The 18,568-nt window shown below is 40.7% G+C and overlaps 3 protein-coding genes across 4 annotated transcripts in view; 1 reads left to right on the forward strand and 2 right to left on the reverse strand.

Annotated features, from left to right (window-relative positions):
- prorp (protein only RNase P catalytic subunit) overlaps positions 1-4,674 on the reverse strand; it is a 19,372-nt gene extending 14,698 nt beyond the window's left edge. The window contains exons 1-3 of the mRNA XM_061220315.1: positions 2,777-4,674; positions 2,453-2,500; positions 2,216-2,348 (exon numbers count right to left, since the gene is read on the reverse strand). Of these exons, the coding sequence (XP_061076299.1) occupies positions 2,216-2,348; positions 2,453-2,500; positions 2,777-3,759 (1,164 nt within the window). The 5' untranslated portion in view covers positions 3,760-4,674. The remainder of the gene's footprint in view (positions 1-2,215; positions 2,349-2,452; positions 2,501-2,776) is intronic.
- ppp2r3c (protein phosphatase 2, regulatory subunit B'', gamma) lies at positions 4,469-13,046 on the forward strand. 2 transcript variants are annotated; one of them, XM_061220525.1, is made up of 13 exons: positions 4,469-4,823; positions 5,830-5,954; positions 6,225-6,329; positions 6,455-6,567; positions 6,805-6,902; positions 7,279-7,349; positions 7,937-8,069; positions 8,537-8,592; positions 8,741-8,816; positions 10,287-10,423; positions 10,720-10,857; positions 12,428-12,487; positions 12,600-13,046. In XM_061220525.1, exons 1-13 carry the CDS (start codon positions 4,757-4,759, stop codon positions 12,786-12,788), a joined length of 1,368 nt encoding a protein of 455 aa, XP_061076509.1. In that variant the 5' UTR covers positions 4,469-4,756; the 3' UTR covers positions 12,789-13,046. The 2 variants fall into 2 exon arrangements, with proteins under 2 accessions (XP_061076509.1, XP_061076424.1); XM_061220440.1 differs by lacking the exon at positions 4,469-4,823 and adding an exon at positions 5,358-5,722.
- fam177a1 (family with sequence similarity 177 member A1) lies at positions 12,920-17,058 on the reverse strand. Its single transcript, XM_061220657.1, has 5 exons — positions 16,904-17,058; positions 16,046-16,219; positions 15,870-15,936; positions 15,166-15,263; positions 12,920-14,356 (listed from the first exon to the last, which is right to left on the reverse strand). The coding sequence occupies exons 1-5, from the start codon at positions 16,970-16,972 to the stop codon at positions 14,138-14,140; spliced, it is 627 nt and encodes a 208-aa protein (XP_061076641.1). The 5' UTR covers positions 16,973-17,058; the 3' UTR covers positions 12,920-14,137.
- Positions 17,059-18,568: the final 1,510 nt, after the last annotated feature.

The following is an 18,568-nucleotide window of genomic DNA, read 5'->3' on the forward strand; positions in this document are numbered from 1 at the left end:
GTAAAAGCACCCAGCAGATCACATTCTTTCGGTTTAAAAGACCTACGTTTCACAACCTGCAATATATGTGCATTATGCGCAACGGCCACACCTGATAAAACAAACTGAGGCTGTGAGGCTTCCATACGCAAAGTGCAAGGTGTGACCTGCAAACAATACATTGCAAATGCAAATACATGCCTGGGGAAAACCAAAACAACATTATGTTTAGTCGAACAAAGTGATATGATTTGTGATGCATTAACAAATAATTAAAACTGACTACAACAGTACAGAGAGAAATACTCATTTGTTTATGTTCACTCACACAACGTTGGCATTTACTTCCAATTGTTTTGCATTGGCTCACAAATGATTTTTGAGCAGCTGCAGTACTCAAAACAACTTAATGGGATGCACTTTACTGTACATGTAGAGAACAAAACATGTAGAGTCTCAATAGCGGCTGTCTTTCATTAATATGATACCCATATCTGGTGCTGAGCATTGACAGCATGTCCTTGTTTTTCAGACCCAGCTCACAGTGAAATTAGATGAATTGCTCAATTGCTTGACACTAACATGCATGCATCAAACTCACATGTTGGTACCTGACTCAGAAATACTTAACATAAAACAGGAAGTACTTCTCTAAATAAGCACAAATGTTTTGAGCAAAAGTATTGCAAGGGAACACAAAAGAGCTTCAAGGCAATGCAAAACATATGAGGGAATGCAAAAGAATGAGCACTTTTTTACTTCTGCCATAGGCTCTATAAAAGGCAACCACTTTACAAAAATAAATGTTTAACCGACAATGTGAAACTGGATTTCCCCTTCGCCTTAGTGTCAGTGATTTCCTGACACTGTACTGCCATCTGGTGGACATTGGAATGAATGCACGTTTCCACTTGATTATTGAACTGGCACAATACAACCTCCACAGCACTATGATTACCTGAGCTGCTAATATTAAGAAAAAGGATCACAGTTATGCCGTTTGACATAAAGCATAAGAAACGGTGCGTATTGTATTAAGAAACTTGTGTAATGGTGTGTATTCAAGAATGGAGCCCAACATTAGGATAAATATATCAAGCAGATACAGGCGTCAGCAACCATACCACAATGTACTATACTCCTGATGATTAGCTGAAGCGAGGCAAGTGTGGACTTGGTTAGTACTTGAATGGGAGACCTCCTGGGAAAACTAAGTTGCTGCTGGAAGTGGTGTTGGTGGGTCAGTAGGGAGCGATCTTCTCTCTGGTGAGAATAAACTCTTGCGCCCGAATGGGAACACAGTGCTTGTTGTACAGCCATGAATCAGGACCTTAGTTTAGCATCTCATCTGAAAGATGGGGTCATTAAAGACCCCATGATAATAATTGTAAAGACCAGGGGGTTCCCTTGTGTGCTTCACTCTGACAAAAATAAACCATAGTGCCGTAATTGGAACACTGTACTATAGGAGACATCATTTTTTCAGATGAGACGTTAAACTGAGGTCCTGAGTCACTGTGGTAATTAAAGACCCCTGACACTCTTGCAAAGACCATGGGGTTCCCTGTTGTGCTGGCTTAATTTGCAGCCTGGCTCTCTCAACCTGCTACCTAATCATCCCCCAGTTTAAGTGCTAAAAATCGTTCTCTCCCTCTCCACATCTGCTGAGGTGTGGCGAGGGTTCTGGTGCAAAATGGCTGACATGCACCACCCAGGTGGGTGCTACACATACTGTATGCGGGGGTTAAGTTTGCCCCTTATCACTGTAAAGTGCTACATAAAGTGGAGGAATTATTATTATCATGTAAACTCAACTGACTGGTCACAATGGCAACAGTGTGGTGTGCTACTTATAGGAGTCAATTACAGCTTTATATATAGAATGAGATGTAATCTTGTATGTAATCTCTCAATAAGGTGTATTCCTTGGCTTTTTCTTTATCTGGAACAATGAGAAAGAAGCTAAAACAAGGAGTGTACACAGCGTAAAATATATGCAGAGAACCGGATGCAAGAATGGTTCATGTGGTTGAAGGCTAGATGTATGAATAACACAGAAAAGTTTCCCAAAACCTCACACAACTACACAAGCTCTGCCCTGTCAACCCAGACAGATGCAAATGCAGACTTTCATGAATTTCATGTGAAATAATGAACTTAGTGTTGCAGTGGGGAAGAGCTTGAAGAAGCTGATGACCAGACACTGAGAGGAATAGAATTAAGAGAAAAGCCACACCTCAGGGGTGGTCTTGCTGAAGATGTCTTGGCCCTCGATGACGTCCGTCATCACATGATCCTTCAGCTGCCGGTACTCCTCCTCGGTCAGCTGGAGGGACTCCAGTTTCACCTGGCAGCTCTCACACACAGCACTGCGCGTAGGATGACAGCAATGTAAATTCATTCAAAACGCTGGCATTTCAAGCAATTACATCCACAACAAGGTCTAATGAAAACATGCCAAAAATAGCAATACCTGGGTTCACCAGTGGACCATCTTCCTTTCCATTTGTCACCTGGAAGCCTGATGATAAAATTAAGTTTAGACTTGGAGTGAAAAAACCTCATATTACATGTTATTTAGCGGACGACAAACCTACTTACAGCTGATTAGACTGAGAAAGAGCAATGTGGGGTTAAGGGCCTTGCTCAAGGGCCAAACAGCTACACTGAGGATCGAACCACCGACCTTGCAGGTCCCAGTCAAGTAACTTAACAACTAACTACACTACAGGCTGCCAGTGAACACACAAATCATTCTATCTGACATGTCCTTTTCACTGTCAGCACATCAACTCACCTCTCAAACCAGGCTTTGATGCTCTGGGCCACTGACTCGTTTGGATAGATCTGATTGTCTCTCATATAGTAGAGTATGGATTCAAGCCTTTCAACAGTACTGGGGTCTGAAAGGCCACTCTCAAATAATGACTGCCATGTTTGCTGTTTAGGGATAATGCCCGTGTCAAGAATCTCATTGTATAAAGCCCACGCGGTGGCAATGTCACCATGTCGCACAGCTCCATCGATGACATCGGCATAGTTGCGTGGGGATGGAACGGACCGTTTTTTGATTGTCTCCAAAATGGGCAGTGCCTCTTTCCAGCGTTCAGTCATGCAGAAGCCCCTCATAAACAGACCGTTTGCCGCGTTATCAAAAGCCTTGAAGCGACTCTTCATAATGTCATAGACATCAAAGACCTCTGAGTGGCGGTTGGCATAGACACACAGGGCCAGGTACTTCAACAGCAACTCATATGATACAGTCCCAGTCTCTAACGCGACATACGCCAGAAAAGATTTGGCCACGTTAATGTCGGCCCTCTCACACAACATTTTATTCATCACCCGTATTTCAAATCGGCGAGAGTTTTCAGCATTTTCTTTTAGATTCTTCCATTCCGCAGTGGTGAGTGGGTTGTCTGGGAGTTTAAAGCCACGGCCTCTCCGATAATTCTCTTGGTGTTCTTGCGCTTCATTTGCCGACTTACTCCTGAATATCTCGTTTTTTCTCTTCGCTGTCCCTGCTGCGAATACGGATCTGGCAAAAACAGCTATTTTTTCGTCATTATCGTTTTTCTGTTTGCTTTCTCTGTTTGCTTTCTTGTAGTTAGCATATACTTCGTTCCAGTCTTTCGTTGAGAAGTAATGCACGTTCGGAAGCATTACACGTTTGAATAGGAAGGAATAACTTTTATTAACGGAAAACAAGGGCCTTGAAATTATTAGTGGAAACGTGTATTTTAAGTGAAGGCTCAGATAAGGGTAAATTGAAGGACCCATGACATCTCGATACGATTATTACACTAACTGGTAACGTTACATGAAATCTTCAACGGATGAATTCGTGGATTTTGCAAGGTAAACTTCAAAATTGAAAACGACAGATCCAAGTGATAGTTACAGTTGTAGCTACGTACTTTCTCGTAACTTACACGCCGTAATGTCACCACAAGTTTCATGACATTGAATGTTAGACTAGCGTAGCCATCATGTCAAAACGCCAAAGTAATATTTACACTTGCCTCCCATATTGTTTAGCTAGCGGTTTGGACTGGAGACTAGCTTTGCAACTCAGGTTTGCAATGGCGTAAGATAGCTCACAATCAAACACGAGAAAGCTGGAACTAATTGGCTAACGCATTAATGTTGGTTACCCGTGCTTTTGGATTAGATAACATTAATGTTAGCTAGCTAGCATTTATTATTACCAGGTCACTAATTAGCTTGCTACTTAAGATAGTTAACCTAACCGCTAACAACTAGCAAACTAGGAAGACATGCAAGTTAACGTTAAATCATCCACATAACCTAAATCATAGTTAGTTGATGTACCGATTCCTGACAGAAGCAACACGGAATACAGATGGTAATCTTTTTTTGAGCAACTATTACATTTAGATTTTTTCTACGATTCAAATGTACAATGAGGGAATACACCAAGTTCACGTGTATGCCAATAGAGCAGCTAACACTACGGAAACGTTTCCGTTACGCTTAACTTTGATGTTCCGGGTTAAGTCGAACTTGTGGTACATAGTTTCGCTAATCAACCGTTGTCTTCATTACTTCAAACATCCAAATTGCAACAGGTATAGCATACTTGAGAGCTATCTTTTCAATAATATTGGAGGATCTTTAACAGTGTGACGAAGAAAAACGCGACACCGTAAAAGGTAAAAGTTCATGACCCCCATTGATCTGGAGGTGTCCAATCGCTAGCTACTGTTATGTCAGATGGATGGATATGTTTACATTTATTATCTGATTCGTTTCTGCGATGTCTGACGACAAAGTAATCCAGTGGAAAGAACTTTTAAAGAAGAGGGTGTCCTCTTTAAAAAAAGGTGAGCTAATGAGTTATATTTACGAATCTAGCTAACCGTTTAACTAGATAGTTACGTGATTTGCTCAGTCAGGAAAGGCGATTGACATTCTGCATTAGCAGTTTAGCTAGCTAGCATGCCAATTAAGTTTTTTGTCGAGCTAATGCCAGTTGCTGGGTAGATGGACATTCACGTCGTAACTTTACGGTATTACTAGCTAATTGGGACTCCACGAACATCCTGTACACGCAAGTTAATTTAAGGTAGATTCGTTTTCTAGCGAAGTTGTACAGACAACAAAAGAAATAATCTATAGCGAGTAATAGATGCCAATAGCTACTAGCTAGGTAGATACTAGTTACCACAACTTCGCTAACTTGATGAATGTTCGGTTGTTCTGTTCAGCAACCGACGAAATCTGGAAACTCGCAGGCAGCACTGGTTTTTGCAAGTGGCCAACGTTAGGCAAATTAACTAAGTTAACTTAATGCTCACGTTACTCTTAAGATAACGTTTTCTAACTAGCTAGCTACCAAGGTAAATTAAACATAAATAATCTAGCTACTTTATAGACAGTAAGACTTCATTTACCTTTCATTTCATTAACATATTCTCGTTAGCAAGTTAAACTACCAACACTTAACGAATAAATACTTGTCTTTTCTGGCTTTATTACCAATAACCTAGCTTTTTTTGACAAATATGTTAGCTAATCAATTATATATATCACTGCCCAAATACAGTACTTACCAACGGCACTGTATGTGGTTTGCTAGCAGTTTCATAGCGGCATGCTTCTTGGCAACATTGCCAACTAGATTGCCAACTAGATGATTGCATTATCTAATGAATGGCAGCTCTGAGATGGAAATCAGAACCGACTGACACTATCTCTGCACCCTCTGCTCTACGGGTTTATGGTACGCGGATTCTGCCATACCTTCTTCCACTTGTATTGCAATAACTATTTGACCGCCAATCGTACATCAACTATAATTAATAACCAAGTTGAACCTTCTCTTCACAGTAGAGAAAACGGAAGAGGAGAAGAAAGAAGAGGAAATTAGCCTGTTCACAAAGTATTACAGTGAGTGGAAAGGTGGAGAGAAACGAGACTCCTCTTATAAGAATATACCACGATTTTACTACAGGGTATGTATTTGAGCGCCTCTAAATAGTTGCTTGGAAAAAACTATAGTAAAACTGGTTATTTCGTGTGTACAATGGGTATTATTTTGCCTTTTTCGAGCTAACAATACTATAGTAGCCTATACAGCCAGGTGACCCCACTCCAAGTATTCTATTTTTGATTTGGGGTGATATAGCATACTGAAGAGCTGTGTACAACTGATGTGATTGCAAAGCAGCCAGATGCTTCTTGCTAAAATACAAAGTAATCCAAATGCAACTGATATATTGCAGCTTCCTGCTGAAGATGAGGTTTTGCTGCAGAAACTGCGTGAAGAGTCCAGAGCTGTTTTTCTGCAGAGAAAGAGCAGAGAGCTTCTGGACAATGAAGAATTACAGGTAATTAATAATGTTCTTAGAAGTAAGCACAGGAAGCACATTGATGGTACACATGCAAAAGGTTGAGTGATTAATTTGTGTAATTGTCTAGTTACAGTTTTACATGCATTTCTATTTTATCCCAGAACCTGTGGTTTCTCCTGGACAAACACCAGGTACTTCCAATGACTGGGGAGGAAGCTACAATTAATTATGACAGCTTCTTGAAAGTAGGGGAAAAAGCGGGAGCCAAGTGCAAGTAAGTGATATGAAAACCTGGTAATTTAGAACCTTTTCAGTCTCTTTAAAGCACTATATTTTGTGCTTTGTTGTTTTCATCACCTGCGGTGTACTATCACTTGTAGGTATGTTAATTTTATAAATCATGGTGGTGTCTGTATGCTGTGGGGGCAGTCTTAATCCATTGCATGGACTGTGACATTATTGTAATAGCTTTGAGATGTAATGGCAACCCAATTTGGTCTCTCCCCAACAGGCAGTTCTTCACTGCCAGAGTGTATGCCAAACTCCTTAATGGTGATCCATATGGACGGATATCAATAATGCAGTTCTTTAACTATGTCATGAGAAAAGGTTTGTTCTTTCATCAAGAGTAAGCAAATGTTGCATGAGTATGTGGAAAACTGGAACTGTCACCGTAACAGGAATCTTTGCCTGGTTGTTCTGTGATAACTTAGGGTGAAATTCAGTGATAAAAATCATTAGCCTCTACATGTGGCTCAGTAGGTTTGGAAGAAGTGCTTAGAATACAGCACTGAAAGTGCTCTTACTTTGTGTGCATTTTTGCTGTTTTCATATTGTACATTGCAATGAACAAGGATACTGTATTTGTAGCCACTTGTATTGCACATTTACCGTTTAAATGCGCTGCTATTTTTTGTCATGTGCACGGGTACAGAAGTAAAAATACATGTATTTCATGTGTATATATTTCACATTTTTCCATCAGTTTGGCTTCACCAGACCAGAATTGGGTTGAGTTTGTATGACGTGGCAGGACAGGGCTACCTCCGGGAGTCGGTACGTTTTCACAGCTCTTATTGGAATTAATAATCATATAACATATGGCAATATTCTCTTCTTTTTTTTATTGATGTATCATTTCACAGCCTGAACAAGGTGTCAGTATTTGGATGCTATTACTGATGTTGGTACTATTGATGCGGCTAGGCTCATGAATGTGTTGTCTCTGCCCCTGTCATCCTCTAGAATTTAGGATGTGAAACATAAGCGTTGTGACATTGTAGTCTGTCAGACTAGTGTCAGCTGAGCTGTTTGTTCTTGCAGCCTCTGACTTTTTTATTTTTTGTTGTCTTTGGATGGCTGGTCTGACATTCTCAAGTCTTCTATTGTAGCTTTATTATACCTGTTCAGCTTCACTTTATGACTTAACAATAGGCGCGTGCTATAATGCATGTCATACATGCACACACTCCTTCACTTTCATGTTCATATTATAATTGTGTTCTTCCTTTTAAGAAGACATGCCTTTTTGTTATATTATTGAGTTCCTGTTGAGATGGCTGAAAAGTCGGTTCTGTCTCCAGCCCTCTTGGCCTGTGTGTTCGGTTGTATCTGAGCCTCTATATCTGTGTGTCACGTGACAGGACCTGGAGAACTACATTCTGGAGCTCATTCCCACCCTCCCTCAGTTGGATGGCCTGGAGAAGTCGTTTTACTCCTTCTACGTCTGCACTGCAGTCCGCAAATTTTTCTTCTTTCTGGACCCTCTGCGCACTGGTTTGTGTTTCACCATTCTCATGTTCATGCCTATAATCAGCTGATTTTAAAGAATATCTTAATGATTCCCTCCCGTATCGTCCTAAATCTTGTCACGGATGCATAGAATTGCATGGATAATCAGGACTGCATTAGAATAGTTGTCCGGTCCTATATTATTTTTCATTTCTTGACATTTGAAGTGGATTTCAACTTTAACCTTCATCAATTTGCCCATCATGTTCAACTTTGTTCTCAACTTGCACTGTTGTTGATTTAAACCCGTGGACAGCACCAAAGCAATGTAGGAAACGGGGACCAGGTTTTGTGCAGTGCTCGAAAAAGATGCAGCTTACTTGCTTGTTCTTAAAGTTGAATTGTGACAGCAGATTTTCTGTCTACCTTCCCTTGCAAATTCATGGTTTGGTGTCCTCTGAATGCAAGTTAATGTGAACCTACTCGTTTTTGCGTTTGTATTTTTTCTTCAGGGAAAATAAAAATTCAAGACATCCTAGCATGCAGCTTCTTGGATGACCTTCTTGAGGTAGATCATTACCAATCGCTATTTTCATTAAAATGGGAGGCTTAGAAAAAAGGCTTATCATTCTTTTCTGTTCAAATAATTTCCTCAATATAGATTTTTTTTGTGAATATACTGTGCATGCAATCACTGTTTTTCCTTTCCATTTTAGCTGAGAGATGAGGAACTGTCCAAGGAGAGCCAGGAGTCAAACTGGTTCTCCGCACCCTCGGCTCTACGGGTTTATGGTACATTTTTTACATTTACATTTTAGTCATTTGGCAGACGCTTTTAATCCAAAGCGACTTGCAAGTGCATAGGTTCTACCATAAGTCAGAGCATCACATCCAGAAACTAGCAAAATACACAGGAAATGCTGTTCTAAACATAGTTGTCATCAGAAGTATTTTTTTTTTTTTTTTTTGGGGGGGCGTTAGACAAGGATAGGGATATCAGAAAGGAGGGGCAGGGGAAATCAGGAGGGAGGACTAAGGTAGAGTTTGAAAAGGTGGGTTTTGAGTCTGCGTCGAAATAGGGGGAGGGATTCTGCTGTTCTGACAGTGGTAGGCAGGTCATTCCACCACTGAGGAACCAGAACGGAAAACAGGCGTGAACGTGCAGCTCGACCGCCAGGTGCACGTAGAGAGGGAACCGTAAGGCGACCAGAGCTGGCAGACCGGAGTGGTCTAGCTGGGGAGTAGGGAGTGATCAGGGATTGTATGTAAGGTGGGGCAGTCCCCTTAGCAGCCTGAAATGCCAACACTAGGGCCTTGAAACGGATGCGTGCGGCAATGGGAGGGCCAATGAGAAGCGGGGTGACATGAGCCGACCTGGGCTGATTGGTGATCAGGCGGGCTGCAGCATTCTGGACCAGCTGGAGGGGCTTGATGGCACACGCTGGGAAACCGGCTAGGAGGGAGTTGCAGTAATCCAGGCGGGAAATGACGAGCGCCTGGACTAGGAGCTGGGTGGCTTTCTCAGTCAGGAGATGACGGATACGGCGTATATTATACAGAAAGAACCTGCAGGTTCTGGCAGTGGAGGATACTTGTGGAGCCAGGGTGAGGCAGTTATCAAGAGTCACCCCAAGATTCTTTGCCGTACGGGAGGAGGAAACTACAAAGTCCTCAACAGTCAATGAGAGGTCGATTGACGGAGAGGACTTAGCAGGGATGTAGAGAAGCTCAGTTTTGGCAAGGTTGAGCTTCAGGTGATGAGAAGTCATCCACGCAGAGATATCAGCCAAGCAGGCAGAGATCTGTGTGGTGATTTGGGTGTCGGGGGGGAAGGAAATGAAGAGTTGGGTGTCATCAGCGTAGGAGTGATAAGAAAAGCCGTGGGAAGAGATAACAGAACCAAGAGACATGGTGTATAGCGAGAAGAGGAGAGGCCCAAGAACCGAGCCCTGCGGGACTCCAGTTCGTAGGGGTTGAGGGTCGGAGACTGCGCCCCTCCAAGTCACCTGGTAGGAGCGACCAGAGAGGTAGGAGGAAAGCCAAGCAAGTGCAGACCCTGTGACACCCATCCCAGACAGCGATGAGAATCTCATGGTTGACTGTATCGAAGAGCATGTATGTGGATTACCCCTCTGCCGTACCTTCTTCTATTTGTATGGTCTGAAAAATGGCTCTGGTTGTGTGTTGTGTGTCATGGTCTGAAAAGTGACTCTGATTGTGTTGTGTGTCATGAATGGCTGCTCTTCTCCTGCCTCATGGCAGGTCAGTACTTGAATCTGGACAAGGACCACAATGGGATGCTGAGTAAGGAGGAACTGTCTCGCTATGGCACCGGAACCCTGACCGACGTCTTCCTCGACCGTGTCTACCAGGAGTGCCTCACTTACGATGGAGAAATGGTAGGTAGCCAGCATGTAGCGCTTGGTTTAAATGCTGAGCAAATGCACAACCGATTGCTGTGGACAATTATTAATGTTACGGTAATACTGTACTGCTGTGTTTGCTGTTACTGCATGGTCATGGATGTCACCAATTTAAAGGCTATACTGCGCATAACTGCTCGTGTTAATGCTAGCACAAAATGGTCCATTCGTTAAAATAAGGTGTGTTTACCACATTAATGTATTGTATTGTTCTGTGATATCAACTACAGTTGATTTAAAGCTTTTCACTTTGTACACTTGCTCCCTGTCAGGATTACAAGACCTATCTGGATTTTGTGCTTGCTTTGGAGAACAGAAAGGAGCCAGCAGCTCTCCAGTATATCTTCAAGCTGCTGGACATGGAGAACAAGGGCTACCTAAATGTGTTTGCACTCAATTACTTCTTCAGGGTGAGGACTGCTTTCCTTGGGCTATGCATGCGTCAGCTGATGGCCTTGCACACAATCAGCAGTACTGTATTTGAAATGCATAGAAAGCCAAGGACAGCCAAGGACAGCTGTAGCTTCAACAAGGATGTCTCAGTTCTTCAGATTTACCACTACATTTATTACTCAATTAATTTTTCTTCTTGTCCAGTGCAGTTTATAAGCCACGTAGTACTACTATGTGACGGTTTTAAAAACCTGTCGTGCTATTTCAGTGGATCAATTTATTTTGCTTTGATGCACTGCTAAATAAATGGGGGACCTGTGCATAAAAAGGGCTGCAATTCCTACATGATCACCAGATATGGATGTGAAGTCCCTCAAATTATGCTTATCCCCCAATTCTTTCTTTTACTTAAAATGTATTTCAGTGTGCTGCAGTACAGAGCCAAAAGAACAGAAATTGCCCAAATACTTATTTACTGTAGATGTAAAGTCTTAGGCACCCTAGACTTTATTATATGTTTTGTGTGTGTGTGTTAGTATAAAAGAACACATTGGGGTTTCCATATATTCATTTTCCAAAAGATTACATTTTACAGAGACATTTGTGTATTTAATTGAAAAAAGTAACATATTACTGTAAGCAATTGACTACTTTTTATTTATATAAAAACTTGATCAAGGCTGTTTGAGATCAGAAGCAAGGATCCAACCAAAGTCTGCAAAAGAACTGTGGCAAGTTCTCCAACATGCTTGGAACAACCTCCCTGCTGATTGTCTGCAGGACAGCTTTGGTTATCTCCAGAGAAATGATGTAGTTTTAACGCCGAAGGGTGGTCACAAAAAATATTGATTTGATTCAGTTTGAACTATTCTGCCAAATTACTAAAATGTAGTGTAATATGTACAGTATGTTTATTTAGGACCTTTCATTGAATTATTTTTGAAAGAATCTTATCTGTACAGAATGTTATACAGGTGCTTAAGACTTTTGCTCAGTACTGTACATGTGCATGTTTGTGTTAATTGTATATGGAATGACCCTCAGCTTTGTGCTCTCACATCCCTGAATCCTCTTCCAGCCCTGCAGTGCTCAGTTTGTTAGGAGACATCCCCCAGGCACAGAATGCACTCTGTTTTAGTATGAAAAGACTTCCAGTGAAGGAAGTGTACCCATCCTTCAAGTGGCACCATGAAACAAAATGGGCTCTGTCCCCCACGCCCTTGTCATCCATTGTCCTCGTATGCAAGTCGGGCTTTGTGCCCCTTTCTTTAACCCAGGCAATGGCTGAACCTTTTGGACAGAGGGGTTTATAGCTACAGCAGGTGCTAGCCAAGTCTTTGTTCATTGACCTTTGAAAGGATGACTCTTCTCCTGCCCCTGCCTGCCACTGCAGCACACCAGTGGATGAATGTAGGATGCATCGTGATTTTCTACCATTTGTTCCTATGATTAATGTGAGAAATGATCAACATCAAGTATGTTTTCTGTACATGAAAAGGACTGTAGTATCCAACCGTCATTAAGTCAAGCTGTTAAAGCTTACAATTGTAAATTGAATCAAAAACATCTTCACTGCTCTTTCATCAGGCCATCCAGGATCAGATGAAATTGCATGGGCAGGAGCCAGTGTCCTTCCAAGACGTCAAGGTGGGCAAGCGTTTGATTATATTTTAGTCACTGAGCACAGCGGATACCTTTCCCTTACGTCAGCCTTCTACCAGGCCCCCTTCCTAGCTGAACTCATTTACTTTTGTGGCAGGATGAAATCTTTGACATGGTGAAACCCAAGGACCCGTACAAGATCACCCTCCAGGACCTAGTGACCAGCAGCCAGGGGGACACAGTCAGCAGTATCCTCATTGACCTGAATGGGTTTTGGACCTATGAGAACAGAGAGGTCCTTGTGGCCAATGACAATGACAGCAGCGCCGATCTGGACGACACATGACACTCTGGATGGATGGGCTGCCTGGCTGGAATATTAATTCTGCCCTCTGTGAAATGTTTGCATGACGAATTCTGTCTGAAAAGCCCTTTCACTCTAAAGTTAAATTTCATGGTCCGAAATGATGACAAAAGTTAGTTATTAAAAGTTTATTAAGCTATATTATGTACAAAATGATCAATTTCCCAAATAATTATATATATATAAAAAAAGCCTTCAGTTGAAAGATTTGCATAAATAAAAGTTTTTTTTTTTAAACAATGCGGGCTTGTTACATTTATGTTGTAAATAGACTGAAAATACCATGATTAATTACAGTAAGTGCACACACGGGTCCTAAGGATGTTTCTCACCAGTGAACTTTACAGAACATAGGTTTTATTACAGGAATACACACCGGCGTTGTAGAAGGAAAGCATTCATATTGAACAAGATTATTTGAACCTTGTGAAGACAAGAAAACGGTGTGTATTCAATGTAAAGTAACACTGGCAACCATGCTCTGACCAATTATGTGGCTGTACCACCACTTTACATGGCTACTTGAAATTATTTCCACTTAATGTATCAGGGAAAGAAAATGAGATGCTTCTCTCAGAAAGCTAGGCATCTGCTGCTTAAAGCATAGTGCAACCTTTTTCAAATGGAGCAAGTTCTTAGTTGTTTTTTTTACTAGAATTTCAATTTTTTTAACTGGGTAAGAGAAGACCAAGTGCCAAACATACAGCAGGATGCTGACAACTTAAAGGTTTTAACATAATGGTTACAATCATATGGGATATACAGTGTACCTTTCTTTCCAAAAATGCATGTACGCTGCTTATAGTTTTAGGATGGCATTCCAATGTAATTACATTTCATTATGAACCCATCCTTGAATGCCAGACTCATTTAATCAATGACAAACATTCACATTATTTAAATATTTTGAGGATATTGTTTCACTCATGCATAAAAGAAAAATCCTTTGGCTCGGTACTTCCTTTGTAAAACTGCATATACATATACTTAAGACATCCTTCATCAGGACAGACCCTATGTAACAACCTCAAACTCACAGTGTGAAGGCAACTGGAATTTGACAAATGTTTGACACAGGAGTTTAAAGTACACAGCAACATATAAAACCTCAAGGTGAGCTCATACAGATACACATTCAAACGAGAGTGCATTATATTCGTAAACAAGTCATCACACTGTAGATCACCGTTTGCTACACACATTTCACCCGGTAAGTTTGTTGTTGCAAAACAAACACTTAGGAAGAGACAAATCTAATGCAGTCACAGAAAATAATGTTACTGGATAATAAAACGCAAAAATGGGAGCGTGAGATTGAGGCTAACTGTGTGTTAGGTGGGGATGGGGGCAGAGACTCTGGTAGTGTCAGACATGGTGTGAGTCTCTGCCATGGCATGGGTCTCTTTCTCCAGCTCGAAAGTGATGTTCACAAAAGAGGCGGTGCCCTCGGGCTGTTCCGTCATCGCCTCCTGGCCCTCCTGGTTCTGCTGCTCCGCAAAGTGGCGCTCTGCCTCCTCAGACAAGCGGTTGTCCTCCTCTTCCTCTTCCTCCTGTTTGGCACACCGCAAATCAATAACCTGGGTCTTGAGATTAACGACTGCACATGAACTGATCGGTCACCTGCTAACTTATACATGTCAGAAGTAAATATGGGATCACTGGTACAATTTCAGCCATGATAAACCTCTTGTGAAACAATTACAAACAAATAGTGGAGATTCAAAACTTTTGGGAAAGCTACTACTACAACTAGGATTTTCTCGCTTTGAAAAGCTTCATATAGCTGTAATGGCATTTCCACCAAAGTGATGGATTCTGTCTGTCACTATATTGAACAAGAACTGCAGTAAAACTGCAGTTTTTCCTTTATTCCTCAGCACTATGCATGTCATGGTATGAGTCTGTGAGAGTGTGAAAGCCGTCCTGAAAAATGCCATGGTAACCACAGTTTCACAGCCTTGATGAGTAACATAAGTGCATGGCTGTTAATGAATCAAAGTCAATATTAGGGTGTACATACCCTCACCTTCAAAGTCACATGCCCCAGTTCTTCCTGATTTTACATTAACATTAGTTAATAAAGCTAAGAGCTTCAATACATTTACTGAAATCAATATAAGGTCCACCCATATATACACACTTTACTACTCATAAAATAAAATTACATTGCATCATACTTTTTATTTTTGTAGTTTTTATATTCAGAAAGTGTTATAGGAGCATCAGGGCCAATGTTGTTGATTCTACAACTTACACCCTGCTCACAAATAAGTAGGGGTGTCCATATCCCCATGTCCCCACAGTACCATATGTATTTTGCTAATATTCATTTTACCAATAGTGCGGAGTGTTCACAAACCTCTTTCTTTATCCTGTAATACTCATCGATAGCATACTGGTACTTTGGTGAGGTGATGCCAAACAATGAGGCCATCCGTTCTCCAAAATAGTCACAAACTGAAAGTCACAAGCAACCAACAATACATTAGAAAGCCACCTAACCATATTAGAAGCCTATCAAACGGGATTTACTGACACACAAAAGTACACTGTGTGCTGGGATCAAAGCTTGGACACATTTTTAACAGTTGAAAATACAAGGTTGTATAATCTAACCAGGAAAAGCCTGACAAATACAATTCCAGATGGTCTACAAGCTTTGCATAAATATTATACATTCACATACACAATTCATAGATTCACTAGGAACTGCTGGCCTAGTGTAAAATAGGTCATTTTTTGTTCTGGCTTTGGCACTGAAGGATGTAGTTGGAGGGCATTTGTCCATGCTACAGGGTAACATTATGCACATGTATTTCTTGCACGGATCAGTTGAGTCTACATGCAAGGCTTGGGACGCACTGCTCATAGAGGTGCTATGATGCCAGAAACAACAACACCAGCAACTCTGCCACAGAGACAGTTCATTTGTCACAAGAATGCTGACCAATACTATAATTTGTTGATAAACATGCCAATATAGCACTGGTCTCAAGTAATTTTGTTCACTAGAAAATACATTTTACTGATTTAATACTGAAGCTGCAGATCTCAAATACTCACCAGAGACAGTGGAAGCGGCAACCCTCCACATGTGGAACCAAAAGTAGGGCCCCCAGGTCAATTTTGACTGAGAAACATGTGAAAATCAGAAACCTGGTTAAAATGGATGAATGGTACACAATCTTAACTTGAATGGTAAGAAATGACACTGAAGTCCAGTTCTGCAGGACACTCACCGGGTCAGGAGCTGACATCAGATCCCTTTTCTCGGGCTCCTCCTCCTCTTCATCTGTACTGTACTCCTCCATGGTCTCTCCGCTGGCAAAGTGAATGATCTTACGAGGCTTTTTCTGCTTCTTGCCCAACTCACCCAACTCCACGTTCTCAAAGTCTTTGCTAGCATTCTGGCTCTATAACAACAACCAGAGAATATTAATGCCTCCATGAGAACAAACATGTCATAATAAAAAATATGACATTTAGTCCAGTTCACTATATTTCAAAAAGAAACCATTCCAAAACATTTTTATAAGAGTGCAAAATACAGCACATGATGTATTCGCTGGGTATGGTAACATTGCATCTGGCAACTGTGAAATAAATAAAGAAACAAACAAATCCAGCTAATACACTTTTGAATCATTTTATATCCAAAATCTGCTCCTTGAAATATTGTTCTCAGAGAAAGTAATGTATCCTAACAAATCCCCTAAATTATAACTTAATCCTAAAATTAATTCATACGAACATAAAACAAACACGAGATAAATTAAAGTATATAAACATAATACTAACTTAAATGTTCAGCTGATGTACTAGCTAAATATTAACAGCTTAACTGTCATAGAGAAAGTAACACTGAAGTTGTTAACTTCGAGGACGTATCCCCAATTTCACAACGGCACATTGTCTGAAGTAGCAGGCATAACGACGTTACAGATAGCTAGCTAGGCTAACTAGGCTCGTAAACTGGTTTGGTGACATCTAACGTTACTACCTAGCTACATAGCACACGTTAACTGCAAACTATGGAATCAATAAATTAAAACATTTGGATATTAAGGAAAATAACTAGCACTGTAACAATACTGTACCTTTTCTACGTCCATATTTTGTCCCAAAGACACATTGACGTTCGTAAGATAAAGCGAAAGCTCTGCCATCTCTCGTTTTCAACGCCCTTTGGGAGTCGGTTTTGTTGTTGGTTCTTTTCGGCACTGCAAAACGGACGTGACGTATTCCAGAACGACCCCTCCTTTTTTTTTAAAGAAACAACCACAGTTCTGTCACCACTGATTGAGCTCGAACTGCATTAATCCGTGGTAAGCAACATTTTTTTAAACAAAACAAACAAACAAAAAAAACACCACCAATACGCAATTAAGGACCAATTGAAGAGCTTTTGATATAAGGATTCAAGTTTGATTGATTGAGAAGATAAGGTACCTTGATTGCCTAGAACCGCCTTCATTAAAGTCCGACATTATCCGCTTGGAATTGGTGCGTGGAAATACAGGCCATCATTTTCGCCCTGACCTGTATATTAACTGTTGACCCTGATTGTGTGTTGCAACTATATAGGTAAGAATGACTAACACATATAAATAAGATGTATAGATTTAAAAAATATATTATCAATAAACACATGAAAAATTAAACAAAACCCATAATGCTATTAGTATGCTGAAGTCTCATCTGAGTTAGTTCACTATCGCTCATTAAGTCTAACCTGGGTGACTCAAGTTCAATGGGATCTTCAGTGACAATAGTATGTTTAAACCACAGCTTAATCTTACCTAAAAGACATAATCTCCCCCAGCCACTGTGCCACAATGAGTTTAATTAGGTGTAGAGAGGGAAGAAGGCTGCCCCTATTGGCCCACCAACATACAGCAACTTTGTTTTCCCAGGTATCTTATTTCAATTGTAACCAAACCCACACCTGCTTAGCTTCAGCCAAATGGCAAGAGCAGGGTACATGGTGGTATATCGGCCAGCTATCTGCTTTCAAAGTTGTCAATATTTAACGTGTTAAGAGTTCACTGTTTTATGAGTTCAATAATTTTATGTAGCCTGTATTCTCAATTCTAGGGAGCTACCACATGCTTAAAGAGTAACCTATGGCAAGTTGACAGTGATATTTATATCACAAATACTCTGTATGAAAATAAAGACATATTCTGAGTGTAGTTATGTATTTCAAGCCTTACATATTTGAGGCGATCAAAACAGCTTGAGTAATCTGCGAGAGGGCAGAAGTGATTCTAGTAAAAACACGTGAAAAACCATTTATATACAGCGGGTAAAATAAGTATTGAACACGTCACCATTTTTCTCAGTAAATATATTTCTAAAGGTCCTACTGACATGGAATTTTCACCAGATGTCAGTAACAACCCATGCAACCCACACATCTAAGAAATCAAACCTTAGATGTCCATAAATTAAGTTGTGTAATAAAATGGAATGACACAGGGAAAAAGTATTGAACACACTTAGTTAAATTTATTGAATACTTTGTACAAAAGCCTTTGTTGGTAATAACAGCTTCAAGACACCTCCTGTATGAAGAAACTAGTTGCATGCATTGCTCAGGTGTGATTTTGGCCCATTCTTCCACACACAGTCTTCAAATCTTGAAGGTTACATGGGCCTCTTCTATGAACTCTAATCTTTAGTTCTTTCCTTATATTTTCTATTGGATTCAAGTCAGGTGACAGTCATTGTCTTGCTGAAATGTCCACCCTCATTTCATCTTC

Source organism: Conger conger, chromosome 1, assembly GCF_963514075.1.
Source record: "Conger conger chromosome 1, fConCon1.1, whole genome shotgun sequence".
Classification (NCBI taxonomy): domain Eukaryota; kingdom Metazoa; phylum Chordata; class Actinopteri; order Anguilliformes; family Congridae; genus Conger; species Conger conger.